Source organism: Streptopelia decaocto (genome assembly GCF_964273445.1).
Source record: "Streptopelia decaocto genome assembly, chromosome: Z".
Lineage (NCBI taxonomy): Eukaryota > Metazoa > Chordata > Aves > Columbiformes > Columbidae > Streptopelia > Streptopelia decaocto.
The window spans coordinates 44,898,141-44,918,463 of record NC_138657.1 but is presented as its reverse complement, the minus strand read 5'-3'; the positions used below and the strand labels follow the sequence as shown (position 1 = coordinate 44,918,463).

Genomic DNA, 20,323 nt, shown 5'->3' with positions numbered 1-20,323 from the left:
AAATGATGAATGCAATTCCTTGGAAAAATAAGAAAAAAACTGATAAGCTGTTGAATTCCATCTCTTGTAAGAGGCTGAGGTATTTCTACTTGATCCTTGACAGTATTCCGAGTTTCTCCTATTCAACAGCGTAAAAATTCAGACTCCCCCTGGTTGAGACAGTGCCAGTGTAATAACCTACATGAAACACTACACTTGCAAAAGAGACTAGGTCTTAACTTTTTTTTTTTTTTTAAGTTCTCTAGGATAAACACAGTAAATAAGCCAAATGACTAGTATCTGGATCTGGCTAACTTAAAAATAATGCAAGACTAAGTCATCAAAAGTCCACAGACAGCAGGTGGCTTTGGTTCTTCCTTTTAAATTTCATTGTATGACAGTTTTGTTTGTGAACTCCCCTGTGAGAAGTTTACAAACATTTAAAAACAGTATCTATAGGTATGGATTCCATTTTCTAAATTGTGTAATTGCAATAACTACAAGGGAGAGATGATGAACAAGTTCTGCCACAAACTGCCAAATTAATGAAAAGAAAACAGTTTAAATAATTGAAGTGACATGCACCTGTGTTTAAATTTATTCTGTAACTATAAACTCATTCTGGTATTCTCCCAAAGAGTTATTAATTTTGAACTGAACTGATGCCTACTTCAGAAATAATAATAAATTTTATTGCTGCTGTAGAAATTCCATGTTTTAAAAAGTCTTTAAATTTAAACAGAAGTGTGATATGAATTACAAATGTTAAATATTTCAGAACATATGAGTACAATTTCTATCTTTACGTGAGTGCCATGATGGTGACTGGTTAATTTAAGACAAATAAAGCAGTATTTTATTTTATAAAAATAAACCAGTATTTCTTTACTGTCAATAAGGCATATAGCAAAGAAACAGTTCATCCCTTTCATAGAAGAATACGAACTCTCCAGAGAAGCTATGAATGGTGACAGAGGAGACACCATTATCCTTACTTGCAGACTTCAGTGATGGATACATAAGGAGCTACAGTTGTATGAATCCTGGATTTTTCCAAATGATTGTGGAACATTCCTTAAACCTTAGTACACCTGTATTTGCATTAGCATACTAACAAATTAAGGCACAAACTTTGTGTACTACTTAAAAGCATACAAATAACAAGAATGTTTCCCATTGCTCTTGAAAAACGTCTTTGGGCTACTTGGAAGTACAGAACTAAGTAAAAATATGCAGTATGCTTATAAGGAAGTTTAAATTTATGCCACCAAGTTTTCCAAGCACTATACATTCATAGGTATGTATATGCTTCCTTAGCTCCAAGAAAAAAAAACGCTTAAGAAATGCAAGAAGCACACTCACCATTCCTTATACTTGGATACTGACAGTTACACCTCAAATGCAGGTGATGTGCTCCAGCACCATCATTCATTGTTTTACTTGGACACTAACTGAAACGTAACAAACTCTTCTAGACTACATGTATTTTGGTCATACATATCCCCTTCACATTACCACTCAGTACTACTATAAACACACTTCAGAGAGCAAAAATGTTGTAGACAATAGAAAAGTTACCTGAACAGACATAAAAACACAATGTAGCCACTGACTTCACTACATGTCAATCCCACTGTAACAATAAAATATAGGGCTAATTAACATTTCAGATGCTGTGCTACATACAGTCCCTGTTTCTTACTTGCATTAGCAGCAACTGATATCCTTTGATCTGAAAAAACTTAGTTAATTCTTAGAAAAACTTAAAGCACCTTAACTCTGGAACTCAGATCAGGATATTCTAACTTGTTCCTATTTCTGTGTTTGGCCCTAGAAAATAATTCCAGCTGCAAAGTGGACCCAGAGTAACAAACTGCCTTCCCTCCCTCCCCGCCCCCCCTATTTAGTAAGTTTTCATTCTTTCTGGCAGGATTTATATATATATATATATCTACACAAGGTTTTTCTTCCTGGTGGACTTTAAAACTTTCTTGCCCCCAGTCTTTTGAAATCTGATTGCAATGATTTATAAAAGTTAGTATGTTAGTTTTTCTATTCTGCCTTTTTCAGCTGATCAGAGGCTTTAAAAAACCCACTTCTTTATTTTGGTTTCTTCAACAATTTCCTTATGCCATACCAAAACAGTATTTTCCTTTGGACGCTATGCATGGAATGTAATTTTGATTATCATAAACTTTTGTAGGCTCCAGCTGCATTCTGAGAATTATTTCCAATTTAACAAACAAAATAAGGTTCAAAAGCATATATAACGATTCACATTCTTTAACTCCTCTAAGATCAATGATATTCATTACCTGCTGTTAGTAATCCTCTTTATGTTGGCCTACCTCTTTTACAAATTCTTTGGAAGGCAGATGTTTTGTAGTATTTCTTATCACGTGTAGTCAAGACTTGATATTGTATATTTTGTTTCTTAAATAAACATAAGTCACTGTAAAAGAGATACATTACTGAACTCTGAAGGCTTTGTAGGAAGAAAAGGTATGGCTTAAGTGAACCACATCAAAAGCCAGAAGTATTTACTACAGTATGGTAAGAAATCCACAAGTAACTCAATTTTCTATGAAAGGAAATTCTGGAATTCACTGTACAGTAAGCACATTTGCATCCAGAATCTAACTGACCTTCATCCTTAATATGAAGTATCACTTAAAAATACCAGTTGCAGAAAAAATTTAAAAAATATAGAAATTTCTAGTTGAAATACTTGTCAAAACTGTCTTCATTTTTAAGGCCAACATGTATGACAGTCATCACATCAGAGTGCTGCTGGTGTTGACATACAGGACAGGGATAGCGGAGTGAGAACACAGCTTAAAATAGAAAACCTCTGAAAAATGTCACTAGCAGTTACTTGCTGTAAAACAGATAGAAGCCACAGTTCCTTAAATCTATAGTATGTGCTTTCCTATTTACATGTAATCTAAATGACAGTATTACTGTGACTGGATATATAGCATTTCGCAGTATATGTCTTTAATGGAGGTGTAGACATCATTCAAAATGCTACACATGTATATAAAAAATCCCCTTAATTTCAAAGTAATCCTAGAAGAATATTGCAAATAATGTTGTTTAAAAGCATAGTGTGTGAGGGGAAAAAATTACTTCACTGGAAAGTAAAGTCCCACACATTGAGTTTGGCACTTGTTTATCACTATGTCACTTTCTTTTTGATTGAAGACAGCTCTTTCTGAATCTCATTGAATTTTGGCCGGTTTTCTGGTTTGTAGTCCCAGCACCTCTGCATTATTTTATATATTTCTTCTGGACATTTTTGCGGTGCTGACATTCGGTAGCCTGGTACACAATAAAAACAGGAGTTAATGTTTAGCATTGAAAACTGATGCACATTGACAAATCTAAAAAAGAAATAAGCAGAGTTCAAAGTCATTGCATTAAAAAGATCTTCAAGATAATACAAGCAAAGTCTTCAACATATAATCTATACAAGATAGATATTAAGCAATCAAAGCTCAGGTACCAATGACAGTTAAGCTGGGAATGGTAATTTTTCAGTATTCTCATCCCTAAGGGCAGCAACCTGCATAGATTAATTTCCTGTATCTTGGGAAGGAGCTACCCCCCAGGTTTTAATTGTGTTCCATTTCCCCACACCACTGAGGAAATCAATAATAAACATTAAGATGGGAGTTGGGCAAAAATGCCAGGAGGACTGCATGGATGAACAAGGCGCTCCTGGACAAATTCAAACACTAAAACAAGCAATGTGGGAGGGATAAAGGAACATTGTCTGAGCATCCAAGGATGAAGTTAGGAAAAGTAAAGCCCAAATGGAATTGAGTCTGGCCAGGGATGTAAAAGATAACAAGAAAGGCTTCTCTAAGTACAGAGGTAACAAAAGAAAGGCCAGGGAGAATGTGTGCCCACTGCTGAATGAGGTAGGGCACCTGGTGAAGCAGGACAAGAAAAAGGCTGACTGCCTTCTTCAACTCAGTCTTTACCAGTAATATTGGCCTTCAGAAATCCTGTGTTGAAGAGACCAGGGAGAAAATCTGGAGCAAGGAAGATAAATGCTTGGTGGAATGCTTGGATCTGGCCAGGGAATATTTAAGTAAACTGGACTTAAAGAAGTCCATTTGCCCTGATGGAATGCACCCATGAGTGCTGAGGGAGTTGTCTTGATGTCACTTGTGAGGCCACTCTCAATCTTTCATCCATCACGGTAAGTGAGAGAAGTGCCTGAAAACTGGAGTAAAGTAAACGTCACTCCTGTCTTCAAGGAGGACCCAAGGAACTGCAGGCTGGTCAGCTTTGCCTTAATCCCCGGGAAGGTGATGGAACAGCTAATCCTGGAAACCATTTCCAGGCACATGAAGGACAAGAAAGTTCATCAGGAGTAGTCAGCAGGGATTTACTAAGGGCGAGTCATGCTTGACAAAACTGACTGCTTTCTACAATGAAATGACTGGCTTGGTAGATCAAACGACTTCAGTAAGGCTTTCAACACTGTCTCCCTCATGAAGAAGCTGTTAAAGTGTGGGCTGGATGAGCAGACAGTGGGGTGGATTGAGAGATGCCTGAACAAGTCTCAGAGGGAGGGGATAAGTGGCACAAAGTCTTAGCTGGAGGCCAGTAACTACTGGTGTACCCTTTGGGTCAATACTGGGTTCAGTCCTGTTGAACATCTTCATTAATGAGCTGGCTGATGGGGCAGAGTGCACCCTCAGCAAGTTTGCTGACAACACCAAACTGGAAGGAGGAGATGACAAGCCAGAGGATTGTGCTGCCATCCAGTAGGACCTGATCAGGCTGGAGAAATGGGCCAAAAGGAACTTCATGCCATTCAACAAAGACAAGTGCAAAGTTCTGTATCTGGGGAGGAACAACCCCAGGCATCATTAGATGCTGGGGTCTGTCTGGATGGGAAGCAGCCTGGCAGAAAAGGACCCGGGGGATCCTGGTGTACACCAAACATGCACCAGCAATGTGTCCTTGCTGCAAAGAATGAGAATGGTGTCTGGGGCTACAACTGAAGTGTTACCAGCAGATCAAGGGATATGATCCTTCCTCTCTACTCAGCACTGGTGAGGCTACACCTCTAGTATTGTGTCCACTGCTGGGCTCCCCAGTACAAGAGAGACATGGACACAGTGGAGAGAGTCCAGCAAAGGACCTTGAAGATTAAAAAGGAGCTGAAGCACCTCTCCTATGAGGAACAGCTGAGAGAGATGGGACTGTTCATCCTGGAGAAGAGAAGGCTCAGGGGGACCTTACTGGATGCAAAGAAGACAGAGCCAGGCTCTTTTCAGTGGTGCCCAGCGACAGGACCAGAGGCAATGGGCATACACTGAAACACAAGAGGTTCTTCCTGAACTTCAGGAAAAAACTTTTTTCCTGTGAGGATGACCAATCCCTGGCACAGGTTGCCCAGAGAGGTGATGGAACCTCCATCATTGGTGATATGCAAAAGCTGTCTGGGAATGGTCCTGGGCAACTATGTCTAGATGGTCCTGCTTGAGCAGGGGAGATTGGACCAGATGACATCCAGAGGTCCCTGCAGACCTCAGCCAGTCTGTAACTCTGTGATTCTATGAACTGTTTATCACATGTAGCAGTCTGAGTTAATGACAGGCAGTGGACAGCAAAGTGAGTTGGCACATAGGTCTCTATATCCAAATGCAGCTCTGTGACTCCAGAGTTATTGCACAGGTCTCTGCATCTCTCTTTGTAAAGCACAGTATAAATGACACTGGCCTCATACAACAGGTAAAGATGAGAAATATTTTTCCTTTGTTCTATTGAATGGATCTGGTCTATGTGCTGGATTAACACATGCAACATCAAAGGAGAACAGCTGTGCTCTAGGACACTTATAGACAAGAAAATACAAAACTATATAAAAATCCTTTCCTTCACAAAGTTTCCCCTAGAAACTAGTTTTTCAAAACAGTGACTACTTTTTGTCCTTACAGTGAAGTGATTCTTCATAGTTACGTAGAATTGAAATTATCCTGGTTTAAAGCAAGCATTTAAGTGACTAAATTCACTGAAGGCTCTTACTGATTTTGTAACTGAGATTATAAGATTGGGAAGAGAATCCGGAGAGTCTTAGCTGACTATCCTAAGAGAAGAGCTACTATATACTGAAAACCAACAAAACAGGCTGACAAAATGACAATTCTGCTAAAAAAATGAAAAAGAATTGCTGATTAGCCAAGAAGACTATTTTCCACACAGTATGAAGAGCTGAAAAAGTAGAAACATGCTACTAAATGTTTGGAATTTATAAATTTCAAGACATTAGTATTCTCAGTGATTCAAAACAGACTCTCAGTACTTAGACAGTTAGACTTGTTTTTACAAACACTTCTGCTCTGGAAAATATTGGACTTTTTGATTTGGCCTTTTAAGGAGGAAACTTTGATGGTCATCTACAGTGCTTATAGCAAACACTGACAATCTGTATAAATCAGCAAACAAACTGGGTTTTTTTAGAAAATCATTTAGCAGTTTTACTACCTTAGAACCTCTTCGTGAATTACACAGCAGCACTATATAGAGGAAGAACAGTTCTAAAATGCCACTAAAGATGATGAAAGTAAATCAAAGTCCTGAAATCCTGCTCACAGTTACTTTCTACTTCAAATAAAAGCCTTTTGATTATTTTGTAAAAGAGAAATGTGGCTTTCAATTCTGAACTACCTTACCATTCTCCACCAAAATTGCTAAAATGTTGTCTGAAATGCTTTAATATTGAAGACAGAGTGATACAGATTTTTTTCTTCTCGCAGTTTAGAATATTTATACCTGCATTAGCATAATCTTAAATAATGCATTCTGGTCAAGCCTCTGCATTGCACAGCAGTAAAACCCTTCTCTCCGTCTCACCTTTTAGTTCCACAACAACAAAAGTCAGCATGCTATAAGTCTTCTGTCCTTTAAATCACTGGTCAGTATATTCCTTTTTTCAATAAGTTTGTGTATCACACTACTCCTCCCAGAAAGCTTGATACAGCAAAGAAAGAATCTGATACCATTTTTTGCTGAAGTTGCCAGATAATGCATATGTTATTTCTTTGCTATTTTATACTGTAAGTACTACATCCTGATAGATCTATACAGCATTTATTTGACTCCCTACAAATAACTACCTTTCTCGACTTGTTCTCGTGCTTGTTGATTGGTCATTCCAGGGTATGGACATACTCCTAAACTGAAGGTCTCCCACAAAAGGATTCCAAAGCTCCATACATCACTCTCAGATGTGTATCTTCCTAAGAAAAGGAGAGAAAAGCCACAGCATAATGTACAGATAAATTAATGGTTCATATAATTATGGCCCCAAATTTACTGTAAAGTGTTACATTCGCAAGTTTTAAGCAGAACGAAGCTGTAGCTACTAATAATATATTCTGCAGATATCATAATCTCCTGTATTTCAAATGATAGATTATTTTATGGTCAATACCTATGAACAATTTAAGATAACTTAAAGTTCTACAATTTGAGAGAGCTTACCATTTCAGTTATGGCTCCTGTAAGGTAAGAATTTCTTACCTTCTTAATGTACAAAAACATTTTTTTCTCTTAATATAAAAGGACAGAAAACTGTCAGATGTTTTAGCCCTTGTTTAGAATCACTTCCCATTAAAAAGATACTTTAAAAAAATTACCTTTCCCAGTTCCCTAATATACCATGGTAATGAGTATTCTGAGAGGAGCTACCATTCACATAGTTTGTAAGTGCAAAGAGGGCCTGGTTATCAGGCTTTAAGAAACTGTTTTCTGAAAAGGAAAGTATAGTTGCTTCAACTTGCTTAATTTGGATCCTAAAGAACTGATGCGCCCAATTATTTAAAGAAAAAGAAAAAAAATCCGGCCTGCTGGTCCCATTATCTGTGACTAGCGAAATAGATAACTGAATTCTAAACTTATTTGTGTAATAAGAGCCTTATATTATGGGTGAGAGATCTTGGAGCAGATATTTCTATTGTCCTGATGGATTCACATTAAGAAGGATGGATTCACATCAGAAACTTAAGCTTCCTAGCCTTTTGCAGCAGGATCTGTGAAAATGTTACCTCTGAAACCCATTTTCAACATTACCTTCACAATTTTTCATGACTCTTTTTCTTTGTTCCATACCATTACGTTGCATATGTGTGTCTTTATTCTTTAAAATACACACTTGCTTGTGAATGTATTGTTTCTTCATCTCTAATCTTTAAACAAAATAAAGCTACTTCTGACTAGAAAGAAGGAAAACACATGTAAATTATAGTGCTAGTTCGTGATAAGACAACTGCTCTGATGTAAGAAACTTCAGTTTACTGTTAAACTAAGTATCACTTCCAGCTGCACTACATTAGTTTGTGTGCCTCGCGGATGGCAATTATGGACAGTCATTATGCACATTGTAGTAAGATTAGTTTTCTTGTCTATGTATCAACTCTCTTCAGAATTTGGCATCCAGTAATTTTACACTTTTCATTGAAATCATTCAGCAGATACAAGATAGGTGATTAGTTGTTTTTTCTTTTTTTTTTTTAAAAGTGCAAATTCTGCATAGTTAATTATCTTTTCCACTGTGATATATCTGGGAAAAAAAAAAAAAAAAAAGGCCTGTTCATTCACAAAAAAAAAATCCCCTCCAGACAGAAATTTATTAACATGACAAACAACTCAAGATATGTACTGGAAAAGTACACATATTGAATGTGTATTTTAATTTTGAGAACTGGAAGCAAAAATACCCTACACTTGGCCTAAATATATAATTTTAGGAGCTTTTCAAACATTTTTTTTCCAGTTCCTGGAAGTGACAGAAATTATTTTGCTCCAAGCAAAAATAATGGCATGGAATGGTACTGAACGGCAACCACTAAATGAAAGGTTCAACCTCACTCAAGCTCCAGTAGCATCAGGATTTTGCTTATGACTTCAGACACACCTTCCAAGTCACTCCGTTTGCCCTGACTGTGTTCCTCGATTTCGTAACTTGTGCTTTTTCTCTCTCTCTTTTTTTTTTTTTTGGTGACTGCTATTAATTTGTCACATACACTGAAACAAGAAGTGACTAAAAAGTGAACTTTACATAGTTTCTTAAGCATTGTATCATTCCTGTAATGGCCAAATAAAGCTATTCCAACCCACTTTCTTTTAACCCTTAAATCTTGCCATTAAGAACTGACATGAACGGTAGTTGCCAACTAGTTCTGAAATTCTGCAGATTTAGTTCTAGTTCGCTCTGATATCCTTAAATACCTTCAGCCTTACCTACACAAATTAATGCAATATTTATGACTGTACTATTATTACTATTAGGATAGTAAATAGTAAACCACAAACCAATTATTTTTACTTGCATCTTTCAAGGGAGTGGAAAAAAAAATCCTTCAAAACCACACAGAAATCTTCTATGACATCTTGAAAGTTGACTGTTAGAGTGCTGAACACAAATATTTGAGAGAGCTTATTTTACAAACATGACAGAAATCACTTAAAGCTGCTTGAGTATATATGCATTTTAGGAAACACAAAATAAGCAGATGTTAATCAACTATCCTCTCCTGTACTACGCAGAAAAAAGACTCAAAAGTACAAAGCGAAGATGTTGTCCCAAGAGCCTGTTTCCCACTGGACTGCATGGCTATGAAGGACAGGTTTCCATTATATATAAAATAAGCTGTACACACTTCTGAGATAACAAAAATAAAAGTTCAAAACACTTTTTATAGTGGAACAAACATCCAAAATATAAAAATGTGTTCCTCAGTTAACACTAGCAACACTAACACCTCTTAGAACAATTGATAATATGGGATCAACTACTGTAACTGAATTTGTTAGCCTATCAAAGGGAAGGTCTGCTTTACTGGCATTATCTCCTGCAAAAGTGTTAATGAGAGGAAGCATTTTACCATCAATTTTAAGTCACAAACTTAGGATTTAGATTCATGACTAAAAAAACCTTAAGAGATTGCAGAAATATTTATAGACATTGCCAAGGAACAACTTAGAGTATTTTTTTCTAAGTACTCAACTATAGAACTGGTTAAGAGAACTACATTCAAAAAAGGGCATCGTTCATTTAATATGCTGCTTCTTCACAGCCCACTTGACTTAGAATAACTTATTTTTCTAGTTTCATATAAGCTAAATCCAGCAGCTTCTGTTTCTGTTCTGGGAACATGTAGTATGGACCACTTCCCTCAGTCACAAATGACGGAAATTTTTTGCCTTAGATAACAGCCTAGAAATATATAAAAAATGCATGTAGAGAAAAACAGCAGTTAAAAAAAATACATAAATCAGTGATCAGACTTTTCCCCAATGTAATGATTTATCTAACAGAGTGTTGTAGTACGTTAACACTTTCCACCATTTTTGAAGAAGTGCCAGAACAAGCACTGTCATAAATACGCAGAACTTGCCATTCATTTTGCTAACGATGACTATTTAGATGACTGACTAGGTAGTCAGCAAAATAATCAAAGCATTATTTTATTGCTGCATAATAGCAATTTTGATGTTGCTGCCAAATTCTTTTACGAAGGCAAACCAGTATTTAATATATAGCTTAAATAAGACTGAAATACTAAAATTTTCTAAACATTATTAATTTGAACTTTGCACTAGGAATAAGTATATATACTCAAATATTGCTCAAAGTGTAGTCCTGGTGCTCCTTACTTTATCTTTGTTTTTTTTTTTTTTTTTTAATTGCAAGATATGGTATGTCCTTACCATAGTTGAGAGCTTCTGGAGCAGTCCACTTGATAGGAATCTGTTTTAGGCCTGATGAGGAGTACACACCATCATCCTCTTGCCGTGACATTCCAAAATCACTTATTTTCAAAATGTTGCTTTCGCCTACCAAGCAGTTCCTTGCAGCCAGGTCTCTAAGTTAGAACAAGAAATAAACCCCCACATTTTTACACATTTTAAAGCACTTGAAGCCATTTGAAGTGGCTGAGTGCCCCAGCCAAGATGATGGCACCTCTAAGGAAAAATATTTAAGAAAGGGTAAAAAAGGCTGCATAGCAGTTGTGGAAAAGAGAAGTGAGGGAAGACAAAAGAAAACATGTGAGAAATAATGAACAGCAAGGTCAGTGAAGAAGTGGAGGGAAGAGGTGCTGGAGATGCCGGAGTGGATTCATTCCTCTGCAGCCCTTGGAAGGACCCACTCTGGAGCAGTTTGTGAAAGGCTGTGTTCCCTGGGAAGGACCCATGCTGGAGCAAGGGAACAGTGTGAGGAAGAAGCAGCAGCAGGGAGGAGCTGTTAGGGACCGACCTCACCCTCATTCCCCACTCTTCTGTGTCCTCAGCAGGGAGGAGGTGGAAGAGTCGGGAACGAAGAAGTGAAGGTGAGCCTTGGAAGAAGGGAGAGGTGGGGCAAAGGTTTTTTTTGTTTCTTTGTTTCTTACCATCCAACTCTATGTTAATTTGCAGTAAATTAAATTAAGGTTTCTAAAGACCCTGTTTTGCTGTGACAGTAATTGGTGAGTGATCTGCCTGTCTTTATCTTGACCCATAAGCTTTTCTGTCTTATTTTCTCCTGTCCTGTTGAGGTGGGGAAGTCAGAGAACAGCTGGATGGGCATCTAGCAGCCAGCCAAAGTCAACCCACCACAACTGCCCTCTGAGGTCATAAAAATAAACTCTCAGATTAAAAAATCAGATTTTATACAAAATAAAAGTGAATTTGAAGAAGGACCTTGAAACATGTGCCCATAATTATGAAAGACAGTGAGAAACCAGAGAACTGGCCCTATCTTCTCTCTGCCCATAATCTTAGTATTAGAGTTCCTGTCAAAAATAAAAAGCTGCACCATAATACACAAAAAGAAATTTTGGCTCGGTGACGGATAAGAAGCTCAGAAAGTCAACAGCCTTCCTCATCCTCCCTCCATCTGTACAATTTTTCAGATTAGGAGACAGCCTGTAGTAATACCTGATAAAAGACCTATCATGGGTTCTCTGCAGCATACATTTGGAGTAACCATACATACTGTGGTTGCCTGGGATAACGCTAATTTTCAAAGGAAGCTGGGAGGGGCCACACCTAGAACAGCTGACCCAAAACAGACAATGGGAAATGAGCTACCAAGTGACATCATGGTCAGTGTAAAGTGGGGAGCTGGTCGGGGGAGCAACTTGCTGCTGGGGGCAGGCACTGCTGTCCATGTTGCTCTTTGCTTTCTCCAGGACACACAGCATAGCATGATTGTGGTTGAGTATGAAATGCAGGCCAGCTTTTCGCTCCTCTGGGATCAGCGGTACTGAAACAGCATTCATGGTCACTGCCAGGGGGCCCGCTACATGGGAGCAGGCTAGGCACTGGTGTTGCTGCATGGTGAGCAATTGCATTGTGTACCCCTTCCTTTGTGTATTCTTACATTGTTGTTATTTATCTTTTCTCTTTTGCTGTTCTGTTAAACTGTTTTTATCTCAATCCCTGAGTTTTGCCTGTTGTTTCCCAATTCTCCTCCCCAACCCACTAGGGCAAAGGGGAGGGGTAAGGAAGCAGCATGTAGCTCTAGTTGCCAGCTAGGGCTAAACCACAATACATGCTATATTATTATCATACTATATATATAACATTTAATTGTTTCACTATGTGGTAAAATACTGCATAATAAAATATTTATTGTTATTCCCAACTTAATGTAATAAAATACAGGAATTTTTTGAAGGGAGAAAAATGTTAAGCAACCTAATCAAATCTATAACATTAGAAACATCATGGGAAAAGTATTTTTAAATGGCATTTATAATGTTTAGTTTCAGCTTAAATAACTAATATGCTCACAAATGGCTTGTCTTACGTGAATATTCCACAGTAACTACATTAATGTTTTGTATTGAAGCTGTAGCACGGTTTTGAAGTGAATCCCCTGAGCACTTAATGCACATTCACTGGTTTTGAATAATGACTTTGGTGCACATAAACTAGATTACTCTTGGAAGAAACTAACCTAGAACTCTACCCATGATGTGCACCAAATTTGTTTCTACAGCTTAGAAAGAAAGCTCTGAACCAATGACAAACAGCTTCAAGTGCTATGCATGGTGGGGACATCCACGACGAAGGACTGAATGGTATTTAGTCTAAGTAAAAGTCTTGAACCACACATAAAGATGTTAAAGGTTGTGTATTCACAACTACCTTGATCAACTGTTCGATATTGATATTGCATTACATTATTTTATATTTAGACAAAGCCTGTGTTTGAGCATAAATACTAACAATTGATTCAAGAGTTTTAACATATTTGACTCACACAGCTTTTCTACCACTAAGAACATCTATGGCTCTTGAGCTTGATGCTACAGTGATAGAAATGCAGTTATTTTTGCAGTTAGAGAAGACGGACCACTTAAAAACAAGTCTGAAGTCACAGTCTCCAGCTGAAGATATGCACAAATGTATAAAACAGCTCAATATGTACTACATTACATAATTCGATGTTAGCATGTGGTATTGTTTGGTGAAAATAAGAAAGTTATTGCTTATACTCAAGTCTGTAAAATGTATCAACATGAAACCTGAAGTATTGATAGCTTAAGTTCCAATAAGACTTTAGTCATTAGTTTTATAATTGTTTTACTCAATATAGCTTACATTTTGTGACAGGCACATAAGGAGTGGAAAAAAGTAGTGAGGTTACATCTCAAAGAAAATTTACAGAGTTTATTAACATCATGGACATCTTCCTACCTGCATCTGACCTAGCATTTAAACATGTTCCGAGTCAGATAAAGAAAAAGCTATATACTGAGCTGTCTTACATTTATTCCTCATACTTAAGTCTGATTATTAGGGAAAATACACCATAAATTGTACGTAGTATGACACTTGTCCACACAGATTACACTCAATTCACATACTTTTTCTCTGGTTTGTATAGGACAGTCTTCCTTTTCGTTCAGAGTCATCTAGAGGAAGTGTTTTTCATCATTATTAAAAATTTACAAAACTACTTCTGCGAAAATCAAATGGGCATTTGGTAACGATTGTGATACTATGTTTAGCATTTATGTAAATTAACACTAGATATTCTGAAAGATCACAGACACATAAACTTTGCTTCATGAAACAGTGGTTTCCAACCTGTCTTTTAGCTGTCAGTGGGTCACAGAATGATACTATTCAAGCTGCCATGCTGCACACAATTGCCAAGGGAGGAAACATAGGCCAGTGGTTAGCTAATGGCCCACAACTGGTGCGGGTGGACACAACTGTCATGTCCACCATCAATCTTTCCAGGTAAATTGCTTCTTTCTTTTTGTGTCAGCTTGTATTGAATAGAGAAGCATTTTCATTGCTATCTTCCAAATAATTTCAATAACATTTTATGAAATAGTGAGTGTCAGGCTATTAACAGTAAGACTGAAAAAATATTCGTTATGATCAAGTTTAACTTATTAATAAAGCCACAAATAGCAAAGTAAATATAGTAGCACTGGTTATGAGTCTCACAGTATCAATATAGTTTCCTACTTTTAGCTCAAACTCCCACATTTTTGAAGCTATGATATTATCTATTACTTTAAATATGTCATTTGTGTAAATAAAGCCTTTCAGCACTTAGTATGTTTACTTCTGACTTAAGCAAATTTGCTTTTTTTCTTTTTTCATGTGTAAGGTAGGTTCTTTCTCCCACTTACATAGCAAATAACTAAGACGTGAACTTTTCCTTTTTCCTTCAGTTTAGTCATAGTGTTTTTATAAGACTTTGTAAGCCCCCTTTCAGGCACTTAGTTTTCCTTTCACCAGTCTTGTGAGGAGTCAGTTCTCGGAGTACATAGAAGCCAACCATGTTTAGCAGATCCAGTGATATTTAAAATCATGCTAAATCCTGCGGAAAGTTCTGATACTTTGCACTTGTAATAACTTGTAATTCTGTGGAGTTAAGCAGCATTAGTACAATTTCATTCTCAGTGTTACACCGCCAGCCACTTCAGATTCTGCAGTTACATTCACTGTAGATGTATTTTCCAAGTTTGTTTTTCCTTGTTCTCTTACTTCTAATTTCTTCACCATGCCTATTTGACTAACATTTATTATTTCATTCCTCAGGCTTATAAATGTCCTGAAAATTGGAGTATCTTATTAGCCTATCTGCTGTCATTTTACATCTGTTTAATATCCTCAGTGATTTGTTGCTGAATTTTCCAGGTTTCCTTACGTGTGTTTGCACACTTAAAAGTATTTTTAAATGTTGAAGGCTATAGCTACTTCAAGCCTTTTAAAAATTTTATTATTATGAGGTTTTGGTTCGGATTTTTCAATATTTTTCAAACAATTTCTTCACTGTTTCTCCTCATGCCTAACAATCTCCTTTAAAAGGACATTCATATTTGTCAGTCTAGATATCAGAGAAAATTACCAAAAAAGCATTTTGGGCACTGTGACTTACCACAAAACTTATAGCCAGAATCTGAAAAAAGGGCATCAAAAAACATTACTTCCATTGTTTTAAATGAATAACTAACAGCTTTCATTTACTTCCAGTTTCTAGGTTTCTAATTAATTTCAATTTGCTACAGATAAAAGGAAGAAGCTCTAGTATAACAGTATTAAGGGGCTTATTAAAAAAAATGCACATATTAATCTTCCATATAAAATGCACACAAAGGAGTTTTATTCAAGTATGTATGATAGATGAGTGAGGGAAACCAAGAAACTCTGAATATAGGGCTGATGACCAAAAACAACTACAAGGACTCAATATTACAGATAACTTCAGTGTTAAATCATGACACCTTCTAGATGGACTTTTTAAAAACAAAACAAAACAAAACAAAACAAAACAAAACAAAACAAAACAAAACAAAACAAAACAAACTCTATTCTCCTTGTCTTCTTTTCCTTAAAAAACAAGTATGATCTATCTGTTTTCTCTTGCTTCTCCTTGATGTTCCCTAAAGCCAACAAACCGAAGTAGTACAGATAGAATTCTATGGAATTAGGTATCTCTCTGCTTGTGGCCTTTTTCTTCTCATACAGAATCACAGAATGCTAGAGATTGGAAGGGACCTCGAAAGATCATCTAGTTCAATCCCCCTGTTGGAGCAGGAACACCTAGATGAGGTTACACAGGAAGGTGTCCAGGCGGGTTTTGAATGTCTCCAGAGAAGGAGACTCCACAACACCCCTGGGCAGCCTTTTCCAGTGTTCTGTCACCCTCACCGTAAAGAAGTTTCTTCTCATATTTAAGTGGAACCTCCTGTGTTCCAGTTTGTACCCATTACCCCTTGTCCTATCATTGGTTGTCACCGAGAAGAGCCTGGCTTCATCCTTGTGACACTCACCCTCTACATATTTATAAACATTAATGAGGTCAGTCCTCAGTCTCCTCTTCTCCAAGCTAAAGAGACCCAGCTCCCTCAGCCTTTCCTCATAAGGGAGATGTTCCACTCCCTTAATCATCTTTGTTGCCCTGTGCTGGACTCTCTCCAGCAGTTCCCTGTCCTTCTTGAACTGAGGGGCTCAGAACTGGACACAATATTCCAGATGCGGTCTCACCACGGCAGAGTAGAGGGGAAGGAGAACCTCTCTGGACCCACTAACCACCCCTCTTCTAATACACCCCAGGATGCCATTGGCCTTCCTGGCCACAAGGGCACAGTGCTGGCTCATGGTCATCCTGCTGTCCACCAGGACCCCCAGGTCACTTTCCCCTACACTGCTCTCTAACAGGTCGTTCCCCAACTTATACTGGAACCTGGGGTTGTTCCTACCCAGATGCAAGACTCTACACTTGCCCTTGTTATATTTCATTAAATTTCTCCCTGCCCAACTCTCCAGCCTGTCCAGGTCTTGCTGGATGGCAGCACAGCCTTCTGGCGTCTCAGCCACTCCTCCCAGCTTCCTGTCATCAGCAAACTTGCTGATAGTGCACTCCCTTCTCTCATCCAAGTCATTGATGAATATATTGAATAGTACTGGTCCCAGCACCGACCCTTGAGGCACTCCACTAGATACAGGCCTCCAACTAGACTCTGCCCCATTGACCACGACTCTCTGGCTTCTTTCCTTCAGCCAGTTCGCAGTCCACCTCACTACCCGATCATCCAGACCACACTTCCTCAGTTTAGTTGTGAGGATGCTGTGGGAGACGGTGTCAAATGCTTTACTGAAGTCAAGATAGACCACATACACCACTCTGCCATCATCTATCCACCTTGTTATTTCTTCATAAAAGGCTATGAGGTTGGTTAAGCACAACTTCCCCTTGGTGAAGCCATGCTGACTGCCCCTAATGACCCTCTCATCCTTGATATGCCTTGAGACGGCACCAAGGATAAGTTGTTCCATCTCCTTTCCAGGGATAGAGGTGAGGCTGACCAGTGTGTAGTTACCCGGGTCCTCCCTCTTCCCTTTTTGAAGACTGGAGTAACATTTGCTTTCCTCCAGTCCTCAGGCACCTCTCCTGTTTCCCAAGACTTGGCAAGGATGATGGAGAGCGGTCCAGCAATGACCTCAGCCAGCTCCCTGAGAACCCACGGGTGTATCCCATCCAGATCCATGGATTTATGGATGTCCAGATTGCCTAACTGCTCCCTAACCCAGTCCTCATCAACGAAGGCAAACTCCTCCATTGTCCTGACATCCTCTGGGGCCTCAGGGGTACGGGGCTTCTCAGGACAGCTTCCGGCAGAGTAGACAGAAACAAAGAAGGCATTCAGTAACTCTGCCTTCTCTGTATCTTCTGTCACCAGGGCACCCACCCCATTCATCAGTGGGCCTACATTGCCTCTGGTGTTAGTTTTACCTGCCATGTATTTGAAAAAGCTCTTTCTGTTGTCCTCGACCCCTCTCTCGAAGTTTAATTCTAAGGAGGCCCTAGCTTTCCTAGTTGCCTCCCGGCATCCTCTGACAACAGCCTTATTTTCTTCCCAAGTGGCCAGCCCCTCCTTCCATGATCTGTAAACGCTCCTCTTCCACTTGAGTTTGCCCAGCATTTCCCTGTTTAACCACGCAGGTCTCCTGGCTCCCTTCCTTGACTTCCTATGTGTCAAGATGCTCTGATCTTGAGCTTGCTATGATCTTGAGCATTTGCTATTTGCTGCAGTAATTCCATAAAAACAGAACTTATCTTTAACACAGAAAACAAGAAAATATTCCTTATTTCACACTGTGAAAGCTCTACAAACTGGGCACAAAATACACAGAGTTGCTACAGAACAAATCCATTAGTAAAAGCAAAGCCAACTCTTGCTATTTAATACCAAGATCATGTAAGTTCCTAGCGCTATTAGAAAAAAAGCATCTCCCTCCCAACTACTAAGGAATAAAAATTATTAAGTAAGTTGAAAATTTAATTTTTAAGCACTGATGTGCAGTCCCTATGAACAGGACGTTTACTAGGAATCATTAATACGGGTTGAAAATGTTAAATGTGCAACACTCGTAAGACTTTTGTTAAAAATCCAGCAGTCTGTTAAAGAGGAAATAGAAGCAATTTCTCTGTGCTAGGAGTGGTTACCACCTGGATTCATGTCTGTCAGTAAAGACATAAATCTCAGAGATTTTTCTCTAAGGACACTCTTATACCCCCTCCCTGCTTCCTTCCACTATCCCAAAAGAACTACATAGCAAGTAAAGCCTAGCATTTAAATGGAATTCCATCAATTAAAGCAAATCAAAACAGGAGAGTAAACTCCTCATTCCTAAACCAGCAGGACAGACTGTCTCACTGAACTAATCAGCCATTTTATATCCCCTCCCTGGATCATGCAGTTAAAACACTCTTAGGTGATAAAAATAAGTAATTAATTAGTGAACAGGATCAGTTTATCTCCTCTGCACATTTAATTCAACAAAAGGTCAACAAAAGAAGGGGCAGCAGGTCTACAAGTGAAACTGTTCTTTTTTCGTCGACTGTAAGACACTGCCTTTCCTTCTGACACCTGAGGTAATTTCCAGTGGTGTCTAAATCAAAACACACTTATTTCAGAACTTTCTTGATACACATATGCTGCTACTTTTGCTATATGTGGAGAACATTGCAAATAGTATGTGCTTAATAAGAGACTGGGAAAACACTAGAGGGTCAGCAGCACATCCTTCTATGCCATGTTTTTTCTCCCTTTTACACTTTGTTTTACTTATTTCTTCATATTATTTTAGCTACCACATTTGAATAATAATGGAGGAATATTAACTACAATGATAGTAATTTCTATCAGTGCCTCATATAATGTAAGTCCATCTTCATCTTCACAGACAAACAGTGCTAGGAAACCAGAGAAAGTCCAAGTAAGATGCAGTAGTGATTTCTCAATAATGTCAAGTGTTCTGCTTGCTATCTGTAGTTTTGGATATTGCTCAGGTCTTCTCAAGTATAAAATAAGCAATTTTTTCCACCTTTCAACATCAGTGACATTGAATTACTTCCTCTAAAGCACTTTGCAATTTTCAGATGAAGGACTTAAAAATTTTGCAAAATGAACTCAAAAGAAAAAAAGTAATCAAACAAACTCCAAATAATTGTATTCAATAGGTGAACACAAGCACAAAAACCACCTTCTATCTAAAATGTTTCTTTTCCACAGAACATTTACTTCCTCCACCTGTAAGAGTAAAATGTATCTTACGTTCCAGAAATAGTCTGCATTGCACTGCTCAGTCGCATTGTTATGATAGTAAGAACTACCATATTAAATGATTTATACAACTTGGTGGAGATATACCTGTGAACTAAGGTTAGTAAGATCACAGTAATCGAAAGGCAAACTTCAAGTAACAAAGGCCAAAGAAAAAAGAAGAAAATATAAAATCCCAATAAAGCTTAAGCATCTGAATTACTCAAATACACTGTAAAATGGTCTAACTAAAGACTGGTTGGTAAGTTGGGAAACAAAGAATCTGTTCACACATGTCAGATTTCTCCAAAATAACTAAACTACATTCAAATACAAAATGTGCTCCTTAGATACTGGGGGGTGGTATTAAGTGTTTTTAAAAATGCTGTGAGGATAAAAACACTGTTGAGGATCACAGTGTTCCTACTTAAAAATACCCAATAGCTATGCATTATTATTGTCACGCCCACCCTCAAAAAACGTACTAGGTAATTGTTACGTTCCTGATTTTCTCCAAGTGCTTTGCTCAATATGTGATATATTGTGGCAGGGTCACAGTACTAGATGACAGAAAGCTACTGCATTACATTTAGAACTGATATGGTTCACAAGGACACAAAATGTATTGCTTCATCTGTTGAGCACTGCACAGCTTAGTAGAGAGACGACTGCTTTCAGTGAACTTAGCCCTCAGTCCCACCCCACAAACCTTCATCCTATTTATATTACTATGGATACATTTTTTGAACAAGTGACAGCTGTCCTGG

General features: G+C 38.1%; 1 protein-coding gene across 3 annotated transcripts in view; it reads right to left on the bottom strand.

Moving 5' to 3' along the window:
* Positions 1–649: 649 nt before the first annotated feature.
* FER (FER tyrosine kinase) overlaps positions 650–20,323 on the bottom strand; it is a 162,659-nt gene continuing 142,985 nt past the window's right edge. For all 3 annotated transcript variants that reach the window (XM_082075066.1, XM_082075067.1, XM_082075068.1), the window contains 3 exons: positions 10,711–10,865; positions 7,116–7,238; positions 650–3,300 (listed from right to left, as the gene is read on the bottom strand). In XM_082075066.1, the coding sequence (XP_081931192.1) occupies positions 3,158–3,300; positions 7,116–7,238; positions 10,711–10,865 (421 nt within the window). In that variant the 3' untranslated portion in view covers positions 650–3,157. The remainder of the gene's footprint in view (positions 3,301–7,115; positions 7,239–10,710; positions 10,866–20,323) is intronic.